The 24,449-nt window shown below is 42.7% G+C and overlaps 1 protein-coding gene across 1 annotated transcript; it reads right to left on the bottom strand.

Annotated features, from left to right (window-relative positions):
* Positions 1–466: 466 nt before the first annotated feature.
* Positions 467–21,241, bottom strand: KIFBP (kinesin family binding protein). Its single transcript, XM_060768881.2, has 7 exons — positions 20,805–21,241; positions 19,354–19,452; positions 14,196–14,275; positions 13,924–14,107; positions 7,757–7,841; positions 5,717–5,826; positions 467–1,879 (listed from the first exon to the last, which is right to left on the bottom strand). The coding sequence occupies exons 1-7, from the start codon at positions 21,180–21,182 to the stop codon at positions 1,001–1,003; spliced, it is 1,815 nt and encodes a 604-aa protein (XP_060624864.1). The 5' UTR covers positions 21,183–21,241; the 3' UTR covers positions 467–1,000.
* Positions 21,242–24,449: the final 3,208 nt, after the last annotated feature.

The raw sequence follows: 24,449 nt of genomic DNA, 5'->3' as shown, positions 1-24,449 counted from the left end.
CCCATGACCCACTCCATGACCCATCCTGGTGCAGTTTAGGGAGGACGGCCTATGGATGGTGGGACTTGCAGTACCTTAACTCACTTTCTGAGACCACTGTGACCCTTATCAAGTGACGGATCTAGACAAAACTTGGCACACAGAGCCCCCATGATCCACTCTACATCCTGTTGTGGTATGAAGGAGGATTCACCATGGATGATGGGACCTACAGTACCTTCACACACTTCATGAGATCACTGTGACCCTCACCAATGACAGAGCAAGATCAAACTTGGCACACAGAACCACCATAACCCACTCTCCATCCTGGTCCTGTTTGGAGGAGGATGGACCATGCACGATGGGATTCGCAGTACCTTCACTAACTGATAACTGATAAAGAACACCTTTGCCACACAATGCCTTTCTCAAATAACCCGGGCAGCGCCGGGTACCCAAGCTAGTGATAAATAAAAGCAGAATGTATTGTCAGTCCTCTTTATTTAATGGTTTCCTATTCAAGGATTTAAAAAAAGTCAAGTAGCATATACAAAAATAAACATAACACAATTAAATTAACAATCTGTTAACAAAAGGCTCAAAGAACAAGTAAGGAGAAATTGTAAATTCTGCCCATGCTGTAGTACCTATTTGTGAGGATGGATCAGACTGTGAACACAACCTACTGGAGGAAGCAGTTGGAGAACAGCACTTAAAAATCAGAAACTGGACTGCATGGTGGAAATCGGGAGAATAAGGCAGGGAGCTTTGCATGTCAGTACAGAGCAAGCAATATCGAGCACCACTTCACCATTCACTGTATATTTGATATTAACGTGTGGGAGAGTTACTACAGTTAACAGGTTTCCACTTGAAGCCGGGGTCTGGGCTGACTGTCACAGTGGGAGCTCACAACAGAAGATGTCAGATTACTACAAGGCAACTGGCAAAAAAGGGAAGCCGTCTCTATGGACAGAGATCACATTAATATTGCACATCTCCATGGAAGAGGGGGAGTTTAGGTGAAAGTAGACTGCTTTGCTCTCAGCCTCTCCATTCTTGCCGGAAGAAGGCCGGCCATTTCTCGGCTGAGCTCCAGCTCCGTTTCAACACACTGGGCGGCGTCTGCATGCTTCTCACAGTACTCAACAAGGAAGGAGTAGTTATCTAATGAGGCCTGCATGTTCTCCAATTGCTTCTTGCCATCGGAAGTAATAAACTTGCCATAAAGGCGTGCAATATGGAATTTGGCCACCAGTGCTGGGCGAAGGACATCCTCCTCGAGGGTCTCAGGGAAAACCTTATCGGGGTTCCTCAGCGAATCCAAAAAGAGCTCGTAGTATTTCATTGCCATCTGAGCAAGAGAATTTATTTTCTTTATGGTATGGGAGTCAAGCTCCTCTAGCCTATTGCCAATGGCCACTTTCAGATCCATCATTTCATAGTAAGTATCTGCGAGTTCAAACAGAAGCTGCCTCCTGAGCAGAAGGTAATACTGAGGGTTTAAGCCCGTATACAGGGGCTCCAGCATATCAATCCTACGCTTGTGCATCTTGCAACGCCTCTCATAATCTTCTTCAAAGAAAGCCAGGACCTTGAACAAGGCACTGTGGTCCTGAACAATCTCAATGTGGTCAGTGACATACCCATCTACCTGAAAGAACTCTTTTGCATCATTGACATAATTTTGGCCCACTAAGAAGACCTCCCTGGCTTCTTTGAAGTCTAATGGGAACACACAGCTCACTTTCTCTTCCATGGCCAAAATAGAGTCACACAAATCGCTGGTTCCAAAGAGAACAGCCTTCTTCCTGCCCTTCTCCTTCTCGTCCTCCTCTTTTTTCTGCTGGGCTCTCAGCTCCGACTGCCTGTCTGGATCCAGTTCACCAATGTTGTCCTAAAACAATAATAAATAATAATAAAACTTTATTTATACCGCGCTCCATCTCCCCCAGGGGGACTCGGTGCGGCTTACATGAGGCCACACCCATCAGTACAATACACACAACATAATACAAAAGCATAGCAAAACCAGAAAATAAAATATATAAAATAGAAAACCAATATACCATATATACTCGAGTATAAGCCGACCCGAATATAAGCCGAGGCACCTAATTTTACCACAAAAACTGGGAAAATGTATTGACTAGTGCAGGGGTCCCCAAACTACGGCCCGTAGTCCGGATCCGGCCCCCTGAGGGCATCTATCCGGCCCGCGGGCTGTGGAGAAGGGTGAGAGGCGGGCGAAGGGGGAGGGAGGCGGCGGGTGAAGAAGGGGAGACGGCGGGCAAAGCGGCTTGGGCCCGCTTTGCCCTCCGCCTCCATGGGCCCAGGCTCTCCTGCCTTCGGGATGCGGCCTCGCCGCATCCCGGAGGCAGGAGAAGGGGGGGGGGGGGAGGCCTTAAATCCGGTCATGTCCGACCCTGGGACTCTGCTGCTCATCTCCATTTCTAAGCCGAAGAGCCAGTGTTGTCCATAGACACCTCCAAGGTCATGTGACCGGCATGACTGCATGGAGCGCCCTTACCTTCCTGCCGGAGCGGTATCTATTGATCTACTCACATTTGCATGTTTTCAAACTGCTAGGTTTATATTTATTCTAAACTGCTAAGTTTATATTTGTTAAAATAGTTCTTTATTTTAATTATTGTATTATTTAAAGTGTTTTTTGCACTACAATAAAATATGTGAGGTGTGGATAGGAATTAATTCATTTTTTTTTCAAATTATAATCCGGCCCTCCAATAGTTTGAGGGACTGTGACCTGGCCCTCTGTTTAAAAAGTTTGTGGATCCCTGGACTAGAGTATAAGCCGAGGGTGGGAAATGCAGCATTTACGGGTCAAATTCAAAATAAAAATAGATACCAATAAAATTATATTAATTTAGGCATCAGTAGGTTAAATGTTTTTGAATATTTACATAAAACTATAATTCATGTTAAGACTTTCCAACTCTGATTATTCTTGGCTATCACTAGTATGCAGGCTTTGTAAGAGTTGCCATTAGAAAACAGTTATTGGGATGAAAAATGAGAGCTTGAAAATTTTACTTGTTATGACTACAAGTCCCAGAATCCCTCAGACAATAGGGGGATTCTGAGCATTGTCTCCAAAAGGTTCACAGCATCCATACTATACAATTAATGAAGTTAGACCCCACCTTAACTGCTGTGGCTCATTGCTATGGAATCCTGGGAGTTGAAGTTTTACAAGGTTTTTAGCCGTCTCTGTCAAAGAATGATGGTGCCTCACCCAAATTACACTTCCCAGGATTCCAAAGAGGAGAAAGAATTGGTTTCTAATTTGGTCCATGCTCTTGTTACATCTAGGATAGACTACTGCAATGCACTCTACGTGGGGTTGCCTTTGAAGACTGCTTGGAAGCTTCAAATAGTCCAACGAGAGGCAGCCAGGTTAATAACTGGGGCGGCATACAGGGAGCATACAACTCCCATGTTACGCCAGCTCCACTGGCTGCCTGCTTGCTACCAGGCACAATTCAAAGTGCTGGTTTTGGCCTATAAAGCCCTAAACGGCCCTGGCCCAAACTACCTGTCCGAAACCATCTCTCCCTATGAACCATCGCGGAGATTAAGATCCTCCGGGGAGGCCCTGCTTTCCATCCCACTGACACAGGACGAGAGACAGGGCCTTCTCGGTGATTGCTCCCCAGCTATGGAACTTCCTTCCTGGTGAGATCAGGTCGGCCCCCTCTCTCCTGTCCTGTAGAAAGATGGTAAAAACTTGGATGTGGGACCAAGCTTTCGGGACAGGACAATAAAGCAGCAATAGGAAAGATGACCAGGCCAATTGGATTTGACGCGGATAACTAGGACAGTTTTAAATAGTGTATTTTAATATTTTGATAAATGTTTTTAATGTTTATGTATTGTATGTGAATTTGAATGTTTGCCGTTTATATGCTGTGCTCCGCCCTGAGTCCCCTCAGGGTGAGAAGGGACAGAATATAAATGTTTTAAATAAATAAATAATGATAACAGCAGCTAAATTGCTAATAGCAAAAAACTGGAAAGAAAAAATAAGAAATTCAATTAGAAGAATGGTATAGGGAAATTTGGAATATAGCTATTAATGATAAGCTAACTTGCAATACTAAAATTAAAAGGGGAATATGGAAACAAACATATTTTTGGAAAATATGGGGAAAATTTATTGAGCATGTTTTTAATGAGGGGGAAAGGGCTGCTGTGTCGGACTGGATGAGAGCTAACAAATTGAAATTGAATCCAGACAAGACAGAGGTCCTACTGGTCAGTCGCAAGGCCGAACAGGGCATAGGGTTACAGCCTGTGTTAGACGGGGTTACACTCCCCCTGAAGACGCAGGTTCGCAGCTTGGGAGTGATCCTGGATTCATCGCTGAGCCTGGAACCTCAGGTCTCAGCGGTGGCTGGGAGAGCTTTTGCACAATTAAAACTTGTGCGCCAGCTGCGCCCGTACCTTGGGAAGTCAGATCTGGCCACGGTGGTCCACGCTCTTGTTACATCCCAATTGGATTACTGCAACGCGCTCTACGTGGGGTTGCCTTTGAAGACTGCTCGGAAACTTCAAGTAGTCCAGCGAGAGGCAGCCAGATTGCTCACTGGAGCAGCATACAGGGAGCATACCACCCCCCTGTTGTGCCAGCTTCACTGGCTGCCGATCCAATTCCGAGCACAATTCAAAGTGCTGGTTTTGACCTACAAAACCCTATACGGTTCCAGCCCAGTGTATCTGTCCGAACGGAGCTCCCTCTACGTCCCATATCGGAGTTTAAGATCTTCTGGGGAGGCCCTGCTCTCGACCCCGCCTCTATCGCAAGTGAGATTGGCGGGGACGAGGAGCAGGGCCTTCTCGGTGGTGGCCCCTCACCTGTGGAACTCACTCCCCGGGGAGATTAGATCAGCATCCTCCCTTTTGTCATTCAGGAAAAAACTGAAGACCTGGATGTGGGACCAAGCCTTTGGGCATTCTGGCAGCTAAAGGAAAAACCCAATGATGAGCAGGAATTGATGGAACGGAATGGATATTCGGAACTCTGAACACTGAGCATGAGATTGTTTATGTATTGATGTTTTTAATCTGTTAATTTGCTTAAACTGTTTTTGTATGTTTTGTATAATTTGATATAGGTATCGAATTGTGCCTTCGTTTGTAAGCCGCCCTGAGTCCCCCCTCGGGGGTGAGAAGGGCGGGGTAGAAGTAATTGAAATACAAGCCAGCAACAGAAACAATGACATTTTGGAATTGTGAAACAACATGAGTTCCTGGTGAAGGGGGCGCAAACTAAAGGTAAGGGGAAGGGGGTGAACGGTATAATAATAATTATAAAGAAATAAGACAAATAAAAGGTGTGTAATGGAGTTATACGTAGTATAAGCTGTAATGGAAATTTAAAAATAATGATAAAATATGCTTAAAGATGTTTTTGATTTTTTCTTTTACTGTTAGATTGTATATAATATGACATACTCTTTTGTCTAAGATATTTTAAAAAGAGGGAAGAATGTATGCTTATACATTTTGTTTGACGATGTTTAAAAATTAAGAATTGAAAAAAAAATAAAGCATTGCTTCCTACTGAAAAAAAAAAGCATTGTGTCACGGCAAATAAAGTGGTTCCAAACTGCATTAAGACTACAGTGTAGATGCAAGCACAGTCACACAAATCTCTGAGATTCACTGCTATTGCAAATATTAAAATGAATACTTGTGCTTATCCCTTTATTACCTCAAGCAACTTTCGGGCTCCCTGCAACAAATTCAGGCAGTATTTGATCCAACATCTTGCAATTTCAGCTTTTCTCTGTCGAAGGTCTTGTTGATCTTGTTCTGTCTCATCTGTTTTAAAAATAACACAAATGTAATCCACATGAAAATTTTGGAAAACACTTTTTCCAGGATAGGGGACTATAAGCCACTATAAGTTCCTAGAGAAGGGCACAAAATGAAAAACAACTATCTGTGCTATAATAAAATAGCTATAGGTAAGATTACCATTTATTTAAGAGCTATGATTCTAAAGCTCTTTTAAGTTGTAAAAAGGACCAAACAACTTTAAGAAGATATGATATTTATTTTATGTTGAACAGAGACAAGATGTATGGATATTTTGAACTGTTTTTATAAAATAATTAAAATCACTGCTTGCTTTACGTGTACTGAACATAGATATAAACAGGTATTGATATGCATTACTAATACAAATTATATCAGGAGCACAGATACACCCACCAGCTTTGTACATATTTCTTCTAAATTCAAACCAAAAAAGGTTAATTCCCTCTTAGAATATGCTCTTTTACGCTCGTCACTCTACTCTCCCTGCTTTAATCTTGTAATTTAATCCCACTTTACCAAATTTATTATTTCATCAAGTATTATTGTGTTTTAATTTATTTTAGTTAACTATTACTGGAGCTTCAGCATAGTGATTAGTGTCTATTTGTCTGTGTATTTTTGTTTTTGTCTGTTATTGTTGATATGGTCAGTGGAGTAATCAATAAACAGAGCTATCTATCTTAGCATAAGCAGAGCAATAACCCTGATTCTGCACCACAAGAGTAGCAGAGCAATGCAGCCTTATTTACTTGGGAGTACTTATACTCTTCCGGGGAGCAGTGTGAGCTTCTGCTGTTAGCCCCAGCTTCTGCCAACCTAGCAGTATGAAAATATGCAAATGTAAGTAGATCAATAGGTACCACTCCAGCGGGAAGGTAAGGGCGCTCCTTGTAGTCATGCCGGCCACATGATCTTGGAGGTGTCTATGGACAGCGCTGGCTCTTCGGCCTAGAAATGGAGATGAGCACCACAGCCCAGAGTCGGGCACGACTGGACTGCATGTCAGGGGAAAATCTTTACCTATACTATTTATACTCTACTAGCCATCCCCTGCCACGCATTGCTGTGGCCCACATGGGGGTTCTGTGTAGGTGGTTTGGCCCAATTCTATCGTTGGTGGGGTTCAGAATGCTCTGTGATTGTAGGTGAACTATAAATCCTAGCAACTACAACTCCCAAATGTCAAGATTCTATTTTTCTCAAACTCCACCAGTACAATACATTTGCACATATTGAGTATTCGTGCAGAGTTTGGTCCAGATCCATCATTGTTTGTGTCCACAGTGATCTCTGGATGTAGGTGAACTACAACTCCAAAACCAAAGGACACTGCCCACCAATCCCTTCCAGTATTTTCTGTTGGTCATGGGAGAACTGTGTGCCAAGTTTGATTCAATTCCATTGTTGTTGGGGTTCAGAATGCTCTTTGATTGTAGGTGAACTATAAATCCCAGCAACTACAACTCCCAAATGACAAAATCAATTTTTTGAGTGAAGAACATAAATTGTATTGTTAGGTGTTTTGTGTCCGAATTTGGTGTCAATTCGTCCAGTGTTTTTTGAGTTATGTTAATCCCACAAACGAACATTACATTTTTATTTATATAGATATTCTAACTGGTGCCCTCAAAGCAGCTTATAAGATGTTCACAACAACAAAAGAGACCAGAGTCATTAGGAGAGTGAATGACAGGAGAAGTCAAAGTGCTGATTTTAAATACTTCCTTCGATCCTTAGGACCTTCTACTTTATGTAGAAAACCAGGGCTCTTTGCTGAATTGTGGCCTCATCTATTTTTTTTTCCTCCACATCAATGGAATTAATGTGACCGATCAGATACAGGGAATGAAGAGGGAAAGTCATTACTAAAACTATGCAGAGGGAGCAAAGCATCCACTATTTCCCAATGAATTATAATGGGATGACTTACTGTCCTCCGAAGATGGCACCTGCCCAGCCTGGCTGAAGATGACATTGGCAGAAGCTAAACAATGCCTGGATTCCATGAAACATTGCTGTGGAGAGAGAACAGGGTGACATGTCTTCTTGGCACAGAACAGCCTACATATTGCACTTAATTATAGAGTCTTGAACATTACTGTTCTGAAACTGGATATCCAAAAGTGTTGCCAGTAAAGGGACAAGTAAGATGAATGAATAACGCTGCACAACAGGAAATCTAAAAATGACATACTGTATATACTCGAGTATAAGCCTAGTTTTTCAGTCCTTTGTTTAGGCTGAAAAAGTCTCCCCCAGCTTATACTTGAGTCAATATTATTTATTATTTTACTTTGTTGTTATTGTTATTATTATTACATTTATTATTTTATTGTTGTTGTTATTATTATTTTACTCTATTTATTATTGTTATTACATTTATTATTTTACTCTATTATTATTATTTTACTCTATTATTATTATTTTACTATATTTATTATTATTGGAGGACATGTAAGCATATTTACATTGAAGAAGGTTAGAATAATGGTTTAATCAGAGTTGGACAGTCTTACCTTGAATTACAGTTTTATGTAAATATTCCAAAACATTTAACCTACTGATGCCTAAATTAATATAACTTTATTGGTATCTATTTTTATTTTGAAATTTACCAGTAGCTGCTGCATTTCCCACCCTCGGCTTATACTCGAGTCAATACATTTTCCCAGTTTTTTTGTGGTAAAATTAGGTGCCTTGGCTTATATTCGGGTCAGCTTATACTCGAGTATATACGGTAATTATAGAAACAGAAGAACAGCCTGCCTCAGGGAAGCATGCTTGCCCCATCCATGTTCTACATCTCAGCCACTGCCAGAAGGGACAGAGAGCTTCATCTATGCTGATGATCGTGCCATCACCGCTCAAGCAGGGAGCTTTGAGATGGTAGAACAGAAGCTCTCCGAAGGTCTAGGTGCTCTTACTGCTTACTACAGGGAAAACCAGCTGATCCCTAATCCATCTAAAATACAGACATGTGCTTTTCATCTCAAGAACAGACAAGCATCCCGAGCTCTGAGGATCACCTGGGAAGGAATCCCACTGGAGCATTGCAGCGCACCCAAATACCTGGGAGTCACTCTGGACCATGCCCTGACCTACAAGAGGCACTGCCTGAATATCAAGTGAAAAGTGGGTGCTAGAAACAATATCATACGAAAGCTGACTGGCACAACCTGGGGATCACAACCAGACACAGTGAAGACATCTGTCCTTGCGCTATACTACTCTGCTGCTGAGTACGCATGCCCAGTGTGGAACACATCTCACCACACTAAAACAGTGGATGTGGCTCTTAATGAGACATGTCACATTATTTCGGGGTGTCTGCGCCCTACACCACTGGAGAAATTACACTGCTTAGCTGGTATTGCACCACCTGACATCTGCCGGGAAGTAGCAGCCAATAGTGAAAGGACCAAGGCAGTGACATTTCCAGCTCATCCCTTGTTTGGGTATCAGCCAGCACGTCAACGACTTAAATCAAGAAATAGTTTTCTAAGATCTACAGAGACACTCGCTGTAACACCTCAGCAAGCGAGAGTCCAAAAGTGGCAGGCTCAAACCCAGAGCCTCAATCAATGGCTGATACCAAATGAGAGACTCCCCCCTGGGCACACAGAAAACTGGGTGACTTGGAAGGCACTGAACAGACTGTGCTCTGGCACCACAAGATGCAGAGCCAACCTTAAGAAATGGGGCTACGAAGTGGAATCCACAACATGCGAGTGTGGAGAAGAACAAACCACTGACCACCTGCTGCAATGCAACCTGAGCCCTGCTACATGCACCATGGAGGACCTTCTTGCGGCAACACCAGAAACACTCCAAGTGGCCAGATACTGGTCAAAGGACATTTAATCAACTACCAAGCTTGCAAACTCTGTGTCTTTTGTATGTTTGTTTGTTTGTTTGTTCTGTCAAAAATGTAATACAATTGTTCGGTTGCCTGACACGATAAATAAATTAAAAATCTTTTATAAGCATCCAAGTCCCCCTCAAAAGAAAGACAAAGCTGCCATCACAAACTGGAGGCATAATCTTCTATGTGCCTTCCAGCTTCTTAGCTAGAACAATTCATTTCCTGTTTATACTGTTGGCTAACAATTGTGTTTACATCTGTAAATGCCAGTATTGTCATAGTTATGCAATCACATTGTTATGCAAAAGGAAATCTTGATGTATTCAAATAGCAGTAGATGCATACAGCCACAGCCAATGAGGAGTAATGGGTTTGTATTGGTTTTATTAGTTTTACTGTTGTAATGCAGGAACTGTTGTTTAACTGTTAATTGCTGTTATATTGTTTTACTACTGTTATGTGATGCTGGCATCAAATTGTGCCTTTGTAAGCCGCCCTGAGTCCCCTCCGGGGTGAGAAGGGTGGGATAGAAGTAACCTAAATAAATAAATAAATAAATAAATGGTTCCCTAAATGACAGTTGACAATATACTGATTTCTTTAAATGTAAGAGTTGTTTGTAATGCAGAGTTTAATGACCCACGTCCCTAGATGCATTTCTGAGAATGGATTGATATACATATTTTAGATGTGAACCTATTTTGGGACCATAAAAAACTAAGCAGTTTTGGAAGAGGGTGTACCTCCCAACAATAGAAGAATTGATGGTTAAAGTCTTTCAAATTGCAGAAATGGACAAATTAGCAATAGTGAACAAAGAAAAAACACAAAAATCTTCATCAAGGACTGGGAGCCATTTCTAAACATTGTTTAAAAAAAGAAAGAGGGAAAGGTTTTTATAGAAGGTTTCATAATTTAATCTGTTGGAATATGTGTAAGGGATTTATGAACAACTAGCTGTACCCTGCCACGCGTTGCTGTGGCCCAGTCTGTTGATCTGGGAAATAAAATAATGTGAAAGTGTTGGTTTTTAATATATGTAATGTCTTGATGCTTACGGGGAAACAGTATTTCTTGCTGTTTCTTTGTCAGTGTTGATGTGGAGAGTGTCTGGTTTGCCTACTCTGGAACATGCAACATATCATAGTCCTTCTTTAGGGGTCCCTTTCACATCTATGATACTATATCTGTGTGTGTGTGTGAATCATATCTATCTATCTATCTATCCCTATGGCTCGATGTCTCTCTGTCAGGAGGGCTTTGATTACGTTTTCTTGCCCTGATGAAGGGAGTTGGACTGGATGGCCTTAAGTATTTTCTGTTGGTGATGGGGGTTCAGTGTGGGAAGTTTGCCCCAATTCTGTCGTTCGTGGGGTTCAGAATGCTCTTTGATTGTAGGTGAATTGTGAATCCCAGTGACTACAACTCCCAAATGTCAATGTCTATTTCCCCCAAACTCCATCTGTGTTCATATTTGGGCGTATTGAGTGCTTGTGCCAAGTTTGGTCCAGATCCATCATTGTTTGAGTCCACAGTGCTCTCTGGATGTAGGTGAACTACAGCTCCCGAACTCAAGGTCAATGCCCACCTAACCCTTCCAGTATTTTCTATTGGTCATGGGAGTTCCGTGTGCCAAGTTTGGTTCAATTCCATCATTGGTAGATTCAGAATGCTCTTTGATTGTAAGGAACTATAAATCCCAGCAACTACAACTCCCAAATGACAAAATCATATTTTTTTGAGTGATGGTCACTCTTTGTGTTGTGAGACATTTTGTTGCCAAATTTGGTGTGATTTCGTTCATTGGTTCTTTTGTTTTTAAGGTACTCATTATGCACAGAGCATTTATATATATATAGATAAGTATCAGGCGAGAAGGAAGAATGGAAAAACAATGTAATCAAAAGGAGGAAAGAAATCATATATTAATGTCTCCAACCCAAGGGAGGTGAAGTCATCAAAATGGGAGGGGTAGGAGGAGGGGAGGGTTGTCAGGAGTCAATTTCTGACAGCATGAGGACATCACAAATTCCCTCTGTGACATCCTGACTGAATCATCCTGGCTGAATCAATTCTGTATGACATTTTGAAGCCAGCAGAGGGCGCTGGAAGCCTTGTATTGGAACTTGTGAAGCAACAAGCTCTAACAAGGAAACTGAGAAGAGGGGGAAATGGGCAGGAAAGATGTCTAAAAGGAAGTGGTGGTGGGAAAAAGACAGTTGTGTCTTTCTTTGCTAAAGAGATACAAGCAATATATCCATATCAAAGCAAAACCGGCTTGTGAGTGGTTATTTAATATTGCTATATAGATCCTACAGTCTTACAAGGGTATAACAATACGAATATTAATAGATGTTAGATAGCATTGTATTGGTTTATGTATATATACATGCATATTGATTTGTTTCATTGTTTTATGAATATTTAAATTGAAAATAAAAAACCACAAATTATAGTAAAAAAAACCCTAAACACAGACATCTCTCAGAATTCAATAATCAATCCTACCAACACTCAAAAAACAAACCAGTGCTGAATCATCCCTTGCGAGGAATAAGGAGAAACATTTTTTTTCATTTCTAAGACATTTGACAACATTTAGAATTTGAAATATCTTAATATCTAATTTTTATGTAACTTGCTTCATGCAAGCTTTGCAAATACATTAAAAGAATACAAAGGAATTAGACAGAAGTGATACTTTCAAGGCAAACCTGGAACACGCCAGAGTTGATAACCTAACTTTTAAATCAATTTTGTGTATGCCCTGTTAGTAGTCTGCTACCTAGAGCTTTTTTTAAGTTGACAGGACATGAAGTAAAGAAATGTTGTAGTAGTTAAAACGTTATTAGTTGTGGGAACATAGTAATCCAAGGATGCAATACCAAAACAGCTGACTCCGTCTTCACAGTGGGCTCTTATTTCTAAAATCTTGCATGCCTATATGCAGAGATCTGTGAATCTCTTCCCACAGCAAAGTACATGTAATGTTCCTCTGTGACTCCCCGACTTTGGAACTCTTTACCTGGAGAGATCAGGAAAGCCCCTTCACTAGAAACGTTTAAAAAGAACCTTAAAACCTGGCTCTTCCGCTGCATCTTTGGTGAGTAGGTGCACACAATGACCTTTTGCACCCCTCAACGTTTTTGTTACTAGAGCTCGCACCCCCCAAATGAGAAGTTTAGCGTCACAACTCTATGTGTTTTATAAGTTCCCCGTAACTGTCCTGCTCCTATTTTATCTCATTACAGTCTTTAATTGTTTTATCCTGTATATGCGGCCCGCCCATTGTTATCGTTATCGTGATTGTGTTTATTAGAATGTTGTTTTATGACTGCGTTTTTTTAATGTAATTTTGATGATGTTGTTGTTGTTTGTACTTTGATTTTATTGCTGTAATATGTTATCCGGGCTTGGCCCCATGTAAGGCGCTCTGAGTCCCCACTGGGGAGATGGTGGCGGGGTATAAATAAATATTATTATTATTATTGTCGAAGGCTCCACAGATATATAAACCCTTTTTCCTACTTCCAACAGACCTCACTACCTCTGAGGATGCTTGCCATAGATGCAGGCGAAACGTCAGGAGAGAATGCCTCTTGACCATGGCCATATAGCCCGAAAAAACCTACAACAACCCATTATTATTATTATTATTATTATTATTATTATTATTATTATTAAAGCCCTTTAAAACAGGCAATGGACCTATTGCCTGTTTCCGGCAGAAGGACTACTCCCAGGGTGATATTTGCCTATTCGTTCCCCCTCCAACACCACCTTTCATGTTGTTCAGATGACTTCCTAATCCTCTGGAGCAAATCTCTGGGATGGAGCTGCAGGGATGGGCAGAAATAGGCAAAACCAAATTCCTATTCATTCCTGTCAACGAGAAATGGTCCAGAAGACCAAAAGCATTATTTATATGAACATTCTGTCCATCGAAAACAAGATCTGGAGCCAAAATACTTTAGTTGGCCTTTGACTTCGCTGATCTCAACAGGGCTGAGATTTGATCAATGCTGTGACACTCTATATGTTACTGACCCCCATTCCCATCAAGGCCAATCAGCTCACACAACACTGTAGGATAATAGGCACAGTGGTTCCTAAAGAGATAAAAGTGCTATAGCTTCCTAACATGACTGTAGATGCAACCCATTCCTTGACAATACAAATCACATGACACATTATAAAAGTAAATTAGATGGATGGAAGAACATTTAAATAATTACCTTTGTGAGATAATATTGAGACAAAGTAGCTGCATTGAAAGCCCATTCTACTGGGTAGTAGCCACTATACTCAAGCTGCCGTTTGAGGGTAGAATGGCAGTACTGTGCAGCCTTCTCAATCATTTCCAGATGTTGGTAGACTTGAGCCAAATAATACAGCGTATGAGTATAGACTTTTTCAAATCTGAGGAAACAGGGTTTTCAGGTTTAATTTTAAAAGAGATGACCACCCAACCACCCAAATTCCAACTTCGGCTTCAGTGAACACAGACCTTTTTGATCTTTCTTGATCAGAAAGCTTCTCTTCTTCAGTCATAAAATGTTCACTGGAATCAAGCGGAGGGTTTCCATTCTGCAAAACACAACATACAGTTAAGATAATCTATACAGGAAATTTCCGCTCTACTAGTTGCATGTTAGTTCCGCTCCGATAGAAAAATAAAAAGCACTAATAGGAAAGTTGCGCTCATTCAAAAAAGCTGGCTTCATCCTCCATGAGCCCCAGCCAAGATGACAAGTGTTTCGGGATGATTAAATATGTAGCCCAACATTGCCAGAGAGCTGTGGATTCGCCTCCTTTTCTTCCAATGAAGCACCTTAAGAGCCGTCGCTCAGTTGAATTCTGCCAACTGAGAGAGTATGCTGGCAATGCTGCCCTAGCAAAGGAAAAACCACGCTGGCAAAGAGAAAGGGGCGGAGAAAGGGGCGGGGAGAGGCGGAGTCTCGTGACGTCAGGGACATGCTAGCAAGGTTTTCTCCCGCAGGAACAGAGTTTGCGACGGGCCTAATAGCTCCCAAAAGTATTTGTATTCCACAAAACAAGTGCCAAGGACATCTGAGGCAATTAACTCTGTTGACTTATTAAAACAGAGTCTGCATATGGCCAAACAATGATTATGCAAACCTAACTGTACTTCTACAAGCTTTTACTCTCCATACACAAAATCGTTATTGAAATAGCAGAAGTGCAATCCATTACTTTGAGAGTGATTTTTTAAATGTTTCAATAAAAGTAAGAGTATAGCAACAAAGACTTTTGAGTTGTTGTAGGTTTTTTCGGGCTATATGGCCATGGTCTAGAGGCATTCTCTCCTGCCATTTCGCCTGCATCTATGGCCACAGATATATAAACCCTTTCTCCTAGTTCTAACAGACCTCACTACCTCTGAGGGTGCTTGACATAGATGCAGGCGAAATGTCAGGAGAGAATAACTCTAGACCAGGGATCCACAAACTTTTTAAACCAAGGGCCAGGTCACAGTCCCTCAAACTGTTGGAGGGTCAGATTATAATTTGGGGAAAAAATGAATTAATTCCTATGCACACATCTTATTTGTAGTGCAAAACACTTAAAACAATACAATAATTAAAATGAAGAACAATTTTAACAAATATAAACTTAGTATTTCAATGGGAAGTGTGGACCTGCTTTTGGCTGATGAGATAGGATTGTTGTTGTTGTTGTTGTTGTTGTTGTGTGTGCTTTCAAGTCGTTTCAGACTTAGGTTGACCCTGAGCGGGGGCCGGGGAAATGACCTTGGAGGGCCGTATCCGGGCCCCGGGCCTTAGTTTGAGGATCCCTGCTCTAGACAATGGCCATATAGTCCGAAAAAACCTACAACTCAGTGATTCCGGCCATGAAAGCCTTCAATAATACAAATACTTTTGACATCATTAAGCATTCACTATTCTCAAACAAGAGTTGTTATAACAAGATACAAAAGATAAAAGTAGGAGAATCAACCCATGCAGGTATATTTATGACTAACCGTCCCCTGCCATGCGTTGCTGAGGCCCAGTCTGTTTATATGTGCTTTGTGTGTGTATATGTGTATGTGTATATATTTGTGCTGTTGTCCGGATGCTTGACCACCGGATGTCTCCCAAAGCAGTTGCTCTATCCTGAACTCAAGAATGGAAAACAGAATGTTGGAGGACAGGAAAAGAGATTTAAAGATGGCCTCAAAGCCAACCTTAAAAACTCTGGCATAGACACTGAGAACTGGGAAGCCCTGGCCCTTGAGTGCTCCAGTTGGAGGTCAGCTGTGACCAGCAGTGCTGTAGAATTTGAAAAGGCATGAATGGAGGGCGAAAGAGAGAAACGTGCCAAGAGGAAGGCGCGTCAAGCCAACCCCGACTGGGACCGCCTTCCACCTGGTAACCGATGCCCTCACTGTGGGAGAAGATGCAGATAAAGAACAGGGCTCCACAGTCACCTACAAACCCTCCGCCAGGGCACTACACTTGGAGGACCATCATCCTTGGACTACGAGGGATTCCCTAAGAAGAAGATATATTTGTGTATATGTATATATATGTGTGTGGTTTTGTGCATGCGTTGTAATGTATATATCTTTTTAATTTTTAAGTCTCTTCTGCTGTGTTTTTCAGTATTTTTATGAGTGATAGTCACTGGTTGGCCAAATACGTGTATTGTGTCCAAATTTGGTATCAATTCGCCCAGTGGTTTTTTTAGTTATGTTAATCCCACAAACGAACATTACATTTTTATTGATATAGATTAGCATGAAGAACAAGTCATCCGTTCTGAATAATTAAAGAACACAAGTTCCTGTAAAAATGTAATAAATAGTAACTTGATTGTAAGTCTTGATACTCCATGGACATCAATAAAAGAAAACAGTAACCAATTGTTTTTTAAATTACTGATGAACAAATCCACTACAGTAAGCAACCTCCCCACCCCCAAATTAAAAGAGCTTTAAATTAAAACCTGAAGTAATGAGTCCCCCCACTGAATCCAGCTCAAACAACTCAAGCACCTCTTCCCATGAGATTCTGTAGACACATTCAGATCCTCAGCTGGATCTAGATCTTCCAAGCCTTAGAGACTTTACATATGTATACACAGAAGGGTCTTCTCCTATCTCCATGACCTCAAAATCCACACATCAGTTGTTGAAATTACTATATACTATACCAAATTCATCAGAATAGAGAGTTAGACACATCTGTCTATACATATAAAAGTCCAAAGTCAGTCTGTCTAACACACCTATACCTATAACTCTTGCAATCCAAATTAATGGAGAATGGGAGACACATAAAGATTCAATAGGATGTTGTTATTATTACAACAAAGGAACACAGGAAAGAACCTGGAAACCACCACGCTTGACTCGGGATCCAAGCATAAGTAAGGAGACACTTTGAACCAAGCAGATCATGAGTGGATAAAACATGTAGATGAACAAGGTCGGTCATACTACTACAATGCAGACGGATCTCGATCAGAATGGGATTTTTAAAAATTAAATTTAAGGGCATTGGGATTGTGGCGCAGCTGGCTGAGTGTCAGCTGCATTAAGATCACTCTGACCAAAAGGTCATGAGTTCGAAGCCAGCCCGGGTTGGAGTGGGTTTCCAACCAATTGTGTGTAGCCTGCTGTTGACCTTTGCAACCCGAAAAACAATTGCATCTGTCAAGTAGGAAAATAAGGTACCATCTTATTGAACACACTGCAAAAGTATGAATTCTGACAATATGGAAATGGCAGAGAAACGCTTATAGAAATGGACCAACGAGCACCTTGCAACAAAGTGAGATGTAAATGGGAAAAATCAGAAACAACCACACAGATCTGAGAGACGAGAGCCCTCTCTCCATAGCACTATCATAGTCAGAGTAACTAAAAACAAATTCAGGGAACTAGAATCAAGACCAATAAACAATTATTTTTTGGATCACACTTCAGGATTTGTACAGCCTTCCACTGTTTTTTCTAGGAGTCGTGTCAAGAGGGCTGGAAATGGCTCCTGAGGCTGCGCACTGTATAAATAGTGCCTCGGAAGGTCTAACAAAGGGCCCATTGTGCAAATGCGATGGCACAGCAGAGTCAACAACTCAGAATGCTGCTTGCTATGCATCAAGAGTTTAGTCTATTGTGCATCTTACTGAAATGTAGAGAGAGGTTTTAAGATAACTAAACCCACTTTGTTCTGTGTAGCATTATGTGTCGAAGGCTTTCATGGCCGGAATCACTGGGTTGTTGTAGGTTTTTTCGAGCTATATGGCCATGGTCTAGAGGCATTCTCTCCTGACGTTTCGCCTGCATCTATGGCAAGCATCCTCAGAGGTAGTGAGGTCTGTTGGAAGTAGGAAAAAGGGTTTATATATCTGTGGAATGACCAGGGTGAGACAAAGGACTCTTTTCTGCTGGAGCTAGGTGTGAATGTTTCAACTGACCACCTTGATTAGCATTTGATTGCCTGGCAGTGCCTGGAGCAATCTTTTGTTGAGAGGTAATTAGATGTCCCTGCCTGCTTCCTCTCTGTTGTTGTGCTGTTGCAATTTTAGAGTTTTTTAATACTGGTAGCCAGATTTTGTTCATTTTCATGGTTTCCTCCTTTCTGTTGAAATTGTCCACATGCCTGTGTATTTCAATGGCTTCTCTGTGTAGTCTGACATGGTGGTTGTGAGAGTGGTCCAGCATTTCTGTGTTCTCAAATAAAATGCTGTGTCCAGGTTGGTTCATCAGGTGCTCTGCTATGGCTGACTTCTCTGGTTGAAGTAGTCTGCAGTGCCTTTCATGTTTCAGCATAGTGATTAGTGTCTATTGGTCTGTGTATTTTTGGTTTTGTCTGTTATTGTTGATATGGTCAGTGGACTAATCTATAAACAGAGCTATCTATCTTAGCATAAGCAGAGCAGTAACCCTGATTCTGCACCAACAGCATAACAATTGTACAAGAGCAGCGGAGCAATGCAGCCTTATTTACTTGGGAGTATTTATACTCTTCCGGGGAGCGGCGTGAGCTTTTGCTGTCAGCCCTAGCTTCTGCCAACCTAGCAGTATGAAAATATGGAAATGTGAGTAGATTAATAGGTACCGCTCCGGCGGGAAGGTAAGGGCGCTCCATGCAGTCATGCCGGCCACATGACCTTGGAGGTGTCTACAGACAACGCTGACTCTTCGGCTTAGAAATGGAGATGAGCACCACCCCCCAGAGTCGGACATGACTGAACTTAATGTCAGGGGAAAGCCTTTACCTTTACTATTATATAAGTAAAATTAAATAGAAATTCTGATAACTTTGGACACAAGCTTCGGCTTAACACCTTTGCTTAAATTGTAGCAATTTTGAAACGTAACATAAAAATGAAATTACAGTGCTAGATAGATTTACTAGATACGATTATAAATTTCTAAAATAATGGCTCCTAAGTGAAAGATACTGGCTCTCAGTTTCACAACATATTATCTAGGTTGCAAAATTCAACAATCATGCACCCAGACAACTTGCTTCTTATGTTATGACCACAGCCTATCAACACCAGAACTTAGAAATTCAATTACTCTCACATCCAAGAATTGACACACTGCAGAAACACAAATAATAATAAAGCTTTATTTATATTCCACTCTATCTCCCCAAAGAGACTCAAAGCAAATTATTTCAACATATTACCTCTTTCATGTACTGGTTATACAAAGCCTCTGCAGATTCCAAATATGGCTGTGCTGTCTTAATGTCCTCTCTTTCTGACCAGAGGATACCCAGATTATTCTGCAAAATAAGGAAAGATTAAATTGTTATTTTAAAAGACATCATACAAAGAAAATGAAATCCTACAAGGGGTGGAAAATGAAAGCTACACTTGTAATTTTAGAGATTTTTAATACTGGTAGCCAGATTTTGTTCATTTTCAGGGTCTCCTCCTTTCTGTTGAAATTGTCCATATGCTTGTGGATTTCAATGGCTTCTCTGTGTACAAAGAAAGGAGAAGACCATGAAAATGAACAAAATCTGGCTACCAGTATTAAAAAACTCTAAAATTACTACAGCAAAACAGCAGAGAGGAAACAACTAGGTACATCTTAACACCTCTTAACAGAACATTTTCCCAGGCTCAGCCAGGCCTTCAAATGCTAATGAAGGTGGTCAGCTGAAACATTCACACCTAGCTTCAGCAGAGAGCTCTTTGCCCCACCCCAGTCATTCCACAGATATATAAACCCATTTTCCTATTTCCAACAGACCTCACTACCTCTGAGGATGCTTGCCATAGATGCAGGCGAAACGTCAGGAGAAATGCCTCTAGAACATGGCCCTATAGCCCGAAAAAACCTACTAGAACCTAGAAGATAGATTCTTTTAAACTGTGGTGTTGGAGGAAAGTTCTGAGAGTGCCTTGGACTGCGAGAAGATCCAACCAGTCCATCCTCCAGGAAATAAAGCCCGACTGCTCATTGGAGGGAAGGATACTAGAGACAAAGTTGAAGTACTTTGGCCACATCATGAGGAGACAGCAAAGCCTAGAGAAGACAATTATGCTGGGGAAAGTGGAAGGCAAAAGGAAGAGGGGCCGACCAAGGGCAAGATGGATGGATGGCATCCTTGAAGTGACTGGACTGACCTTGAAGGAGCTGGGGGTGGTGACGGCCGACAGAGAGCTCTGGCATGGGCTGGTCCATGAGGTCACGAAGAGTCGGAGACGACTGAATGAATGAACAACATAAATCCCAGTAACTACGAATCCGGACATACATTGGGTTGTTAGGTGTCTTGTGTCCAAATTTGGTGTCAATTCCCCCAGTGATTTCTGAGTTCTGTTGGTAGCACGAACTAACATTACATTTTTATTTATATTGAAGATTATTATTTTGGTCACAAACCTTTTAGATAAGGGGTATTCAATCTTAGCACATATAAAGTGTGCTTATGAAAAAAGTGATGGTGGCTCAATCCAGCTACAGAGATTGTTTAAATATAAAAATAGAATACATTTCTGTGCTTTAAGCTCTTTTGGGTATGCTCCCCCCTCCTCTGTAATGCAGCCCTCTGTTGTTCTGTGACGTCACCACGCGCGCCCTTAGTGACGCCACCGCGCTCTTCCCTCCCTCCCCCGCCCGTCCCACCTGGGCCTGGATGTAGAGGGAGACGCAGTCTCGCGAGAGGCGGTGCCGCTCCAGCAGCTGGAGGCACTTGGCCAGGTGCTCCTCTCCGGCCGAGCGTTCCTGCGTGTCTGTGTGGTTCATTCCCAGCTCGTACTCCACCGCCGCCAGCCGCGCGGCGCGCATGCGCTCTTCCTCGGCGCCCTCCTCCGCAGGGCCGCCCTCGGCCTCGCCAACCTCCTCCGAGCCCAGCGACTGCTTGATGCCTTCGAGCAGCTCCCGGGCGCTGTACTTGGAGCGGTACGGCTCGGTCTCCGGGTCCTTCTTGGACTCCACGTAGGAGAGGTTGAGGGCGTTGCGGAACTTCTCGCACAGCGAAGCCCACTCGGCCGGCGCCGCCATTTTGTCCGCCTCTCCCTCAGCGCGTCTCCAGGGTTTCTAACCCGACCGTCGACTGGCGCGCATGCGCAGTCAGGGAGCGCGCCAGAGAACGTCCTCTTGGCTCCCTTCCCTCCGTTACAGCCGCCTTCCACGCTTCTCAGTTGTTGTTCAGTCGTTTAGTCGTTTCCGACTCTTCATAACCTCATGGACCAGCCTCCCTGTCGGCCGTCACCACCCCCAGCTCCTTTAAAGCCAAGCTAGTCAGTTCAAGGATCCCATCCATCCATCTTGCCCTCATGGACCAGCCCAAGCCAGAGCTCCCTGTCGGCCGTCACCACCCCCAGCTCCTTTAAAGCCAAGCTAGTCAGTTCAAGGATCCCATCCATCCATCTTGCCCTCATGGACCAGCCCAAGCCAGAGCTCCCTGTCAGCCGTCACCACCCCCAGCTCCTTCAAGGTCAAGCCAGTCAGTTCAAGGATGCCATCCATCCATCTTGCCCTCATGGACCAGCCCAAGCCAGAGCTCCCTGTCGACTGTCACCACCCCCAGCGCCTTCAAGGTCAAGCAAGTCAATTCAAGGATCCCATCCATCTTGCCCAAGCCAGTGCTCCCTGTCAGCCGTCACCACCCCCAGCTCCTTCAAGGTCAAGCCAGTCAGTTCAAGGATGCCATCCATCCATCTTGCCCTCATGGACCAGCCCAAGCCAGAGCTCCCTGTTAGAATCAAAGAGTTGGAAGAGACCTCATGGGCCATCCAGTCCAACCCCCTGACAAGAAGCAGGAACATTGCATTCAAATCACCCCTGACAGATGGCCATCCAGCTCCTTAAGCCGCTCCTCATAGGGTTCGTTATCCAGTTCTCCAGACCCTTGATCATTCTAGTTGCCCTCCTCTGGACACATTCCAGCTTGATAATATCAAGCTGGAATGTGGGGCCATCACCACCCCCAGCTCCTTCAAGGTCAAGTCAGTCTATTCAAGGATCCCATCCATCCATCTTGCCTTTGGTCGACCCCTCTTCCTTTTTCCTTCCATATTCCCCAGCATCATTGTCTGGAGAACAAGCCCTGTGAGGAGCAGCTTAAGGAGCTGGGCATGTTTAGCCTGAAGAAGAGAAGGCTGAGAGGAGACATGATAGCCATGTATAAATATGTGAGAGGAAGCCACAGGGAGGAGGGAGCAAGCTTGTTTTCTGCTTCCCTGGAAACTAGGACGCAGAACAATGGCTTCAAACTACAAGAAAGGAGATTCCACCTGAACACGAGGAAGAACTTCCTGACTGGGAGAGCTGTTCATCAGTGGAACTCTCTGCCCTGGAGTGTGGTGGAGGCTCCTTCTTTGGAGGTTTTTAAACAGAGGCTGGATGGCCATCTGTCAGAGGTGCTTTGAATGCAATATTCCTGCTTCTTGGCAGGGGGTTGGACTGGATGACCCATGAGGTTTTTTTCCAACTCTAGGATTCTATAATTCTATTGTTTTCTCTAAGCTTTCCCTTCTTCCTTCTTCTCATGATGTGGCCGCTGGGCGTCTTTCATAACCAGTTGTTTCTACTTAATGTGAATGTGGCAGTTTTTTTTAATATGTGTATTTGTAATATATACATTGAGTTAATTTAGTTATTTTCATATTACCACAATCAGTGGGTTTTGGTCTCCATAGTTTCAGGGTAACCCATTTTTCTTTTTGGCATTATGGGTATCTGCCAGGTGTTGGATTCCTTCAGCCTTCTTTCTCCACCAGATGTTATTGAGTTCTCTTGTCCTTTGGACCTCAGCTTTTGCACTAACGTAGATCTTTTTCTTAGTAGCACAGTTGATATCTCTCTGCCATGTTTGGAAGGCTTTCCTTTTCTTGTCAAGTTAGCTGTTGGATCTCGTCATTTTCGTCAAACCAATCTTGATGTTTCCTGGTTTGATATCCAGTAGTTTCTTCGCAGGCTGTGATGATGGAGGTCTTCAGTTTGTTCCAACGTTCCTCAACATTTTCAGGGTGTTCTGTGGGTAGATGGTTCTTGAGTGCTGTTTGGAGATGAGCTCGTTTGGAGGGCTTCTGAAGGACTTGGGTGTTCATTTAGCACCGTGTCTTTCTTCCTTGGAGTCTGCGCTTGGGGGCCATCTTGATAGCCATCGTGGATTGGATTAGCCTGTGGTCTGTCCAGCAGTCGTCAGCACCTGTCATGGCTCTTATGAGAAGCATGTCACAGCCGTTTCTGGCCCGTGTGATTACGTAGTCTAAGAGGTGCCAATGCTTTGACCGGGGGTGCTTCCATGATGTCTTGAACTTGTTTTTCTGGTGGAAGAGCATGTTGGTGATGACAAGGTTGTGTTCCACACAATGCCATTCGAGTTGCTGTTTCCAACCCCGTCTTTTTCTATGATCCCTGGCCACAGGTCGAAGTCTTGCCCGACTTTTGCATTAAAATTCCTCAGGAGGATGATTTTGTCCTCCTTAGGTATCTCTGATAGGACGGTGTTCAGCTGACAGTAAAATTTTTCCTTGATGTTTTAATCAGCATCTAGTGTTAGTGCATAGGCACTTATGATGGTTGCCTGTTGGTTTTTGGCAAATTCAGTTCGGAGGGTTGAGAGTCGTTCATTGATGCCAGTGGGTGCTTCGGTCAGATGTTTCACCAGGTCATTTCTGATAGCAAAGCCAACTCCGTGCATTCTTTAGTCTTAATCAGTCAGGCTCTTCCAGAAGAACATCTCTCTTCCAACAAACAGTAGGCAGGTGTTTGCATGTCTGCAATCTGTGTGGTCCCAAAGTCTAAAAAGTCTGTACTCTGCTGGTTCCAGAGCGGATCATGTGGTCTGCAGCCCCTCCCACAACTTCTCAGGAGAAACATAGAGCAAGGAAAGAAAGTTGCATATCAGAGCATACATACAATATCTATAAGCAACAAGCTTATTGTAAAGGAGACCGTTTTAATGCCACCGAATGCCACCAAATGTGAAGGTGCGAGTGGTAAAACACCCACTGCCACCTAATCTATGAGGGAAGCCAGGCAACGCTCAATATCAACCTAGGAGCTATTTTATAAAGGGACTGTTAATTACAGAAGGCTTTATTTATTTGATAGCGTAGCGTTTACTTTCCTGGCTTGACTTTACTATTGCAGGCTGTTCAACTTAGGAGAAATTGTATGAGGCAAGGCTTGAGGAGAACAGTAACAAGTTTATTTTAACAGGAGTATAACATGTTTAACTGTTTCTTCAAGAGAGGCACAAATCTTGATGGTTACATTGGAAAGGTTTCATAAGTAATCTCAGGCACAGACTTCAAAACG

Source organism: Anolis sagrei, chromosome 3 (genome assembly GCF_037176765.1).
Source record: "Anolis sagrei isolate rAnoSag1 chromosome 3, rAnoSag1.mat, whole genome shotgun sequence".
Lineage (NCBI taxonomy): Eukaryota > Metazoa > Chordata > Lepidosauria > Squamata > Dactyloidae > Anolis > Anolis sagrei.
This window is presented reverse-complemented; position numbering and strand designations above follow the sequence as displayed.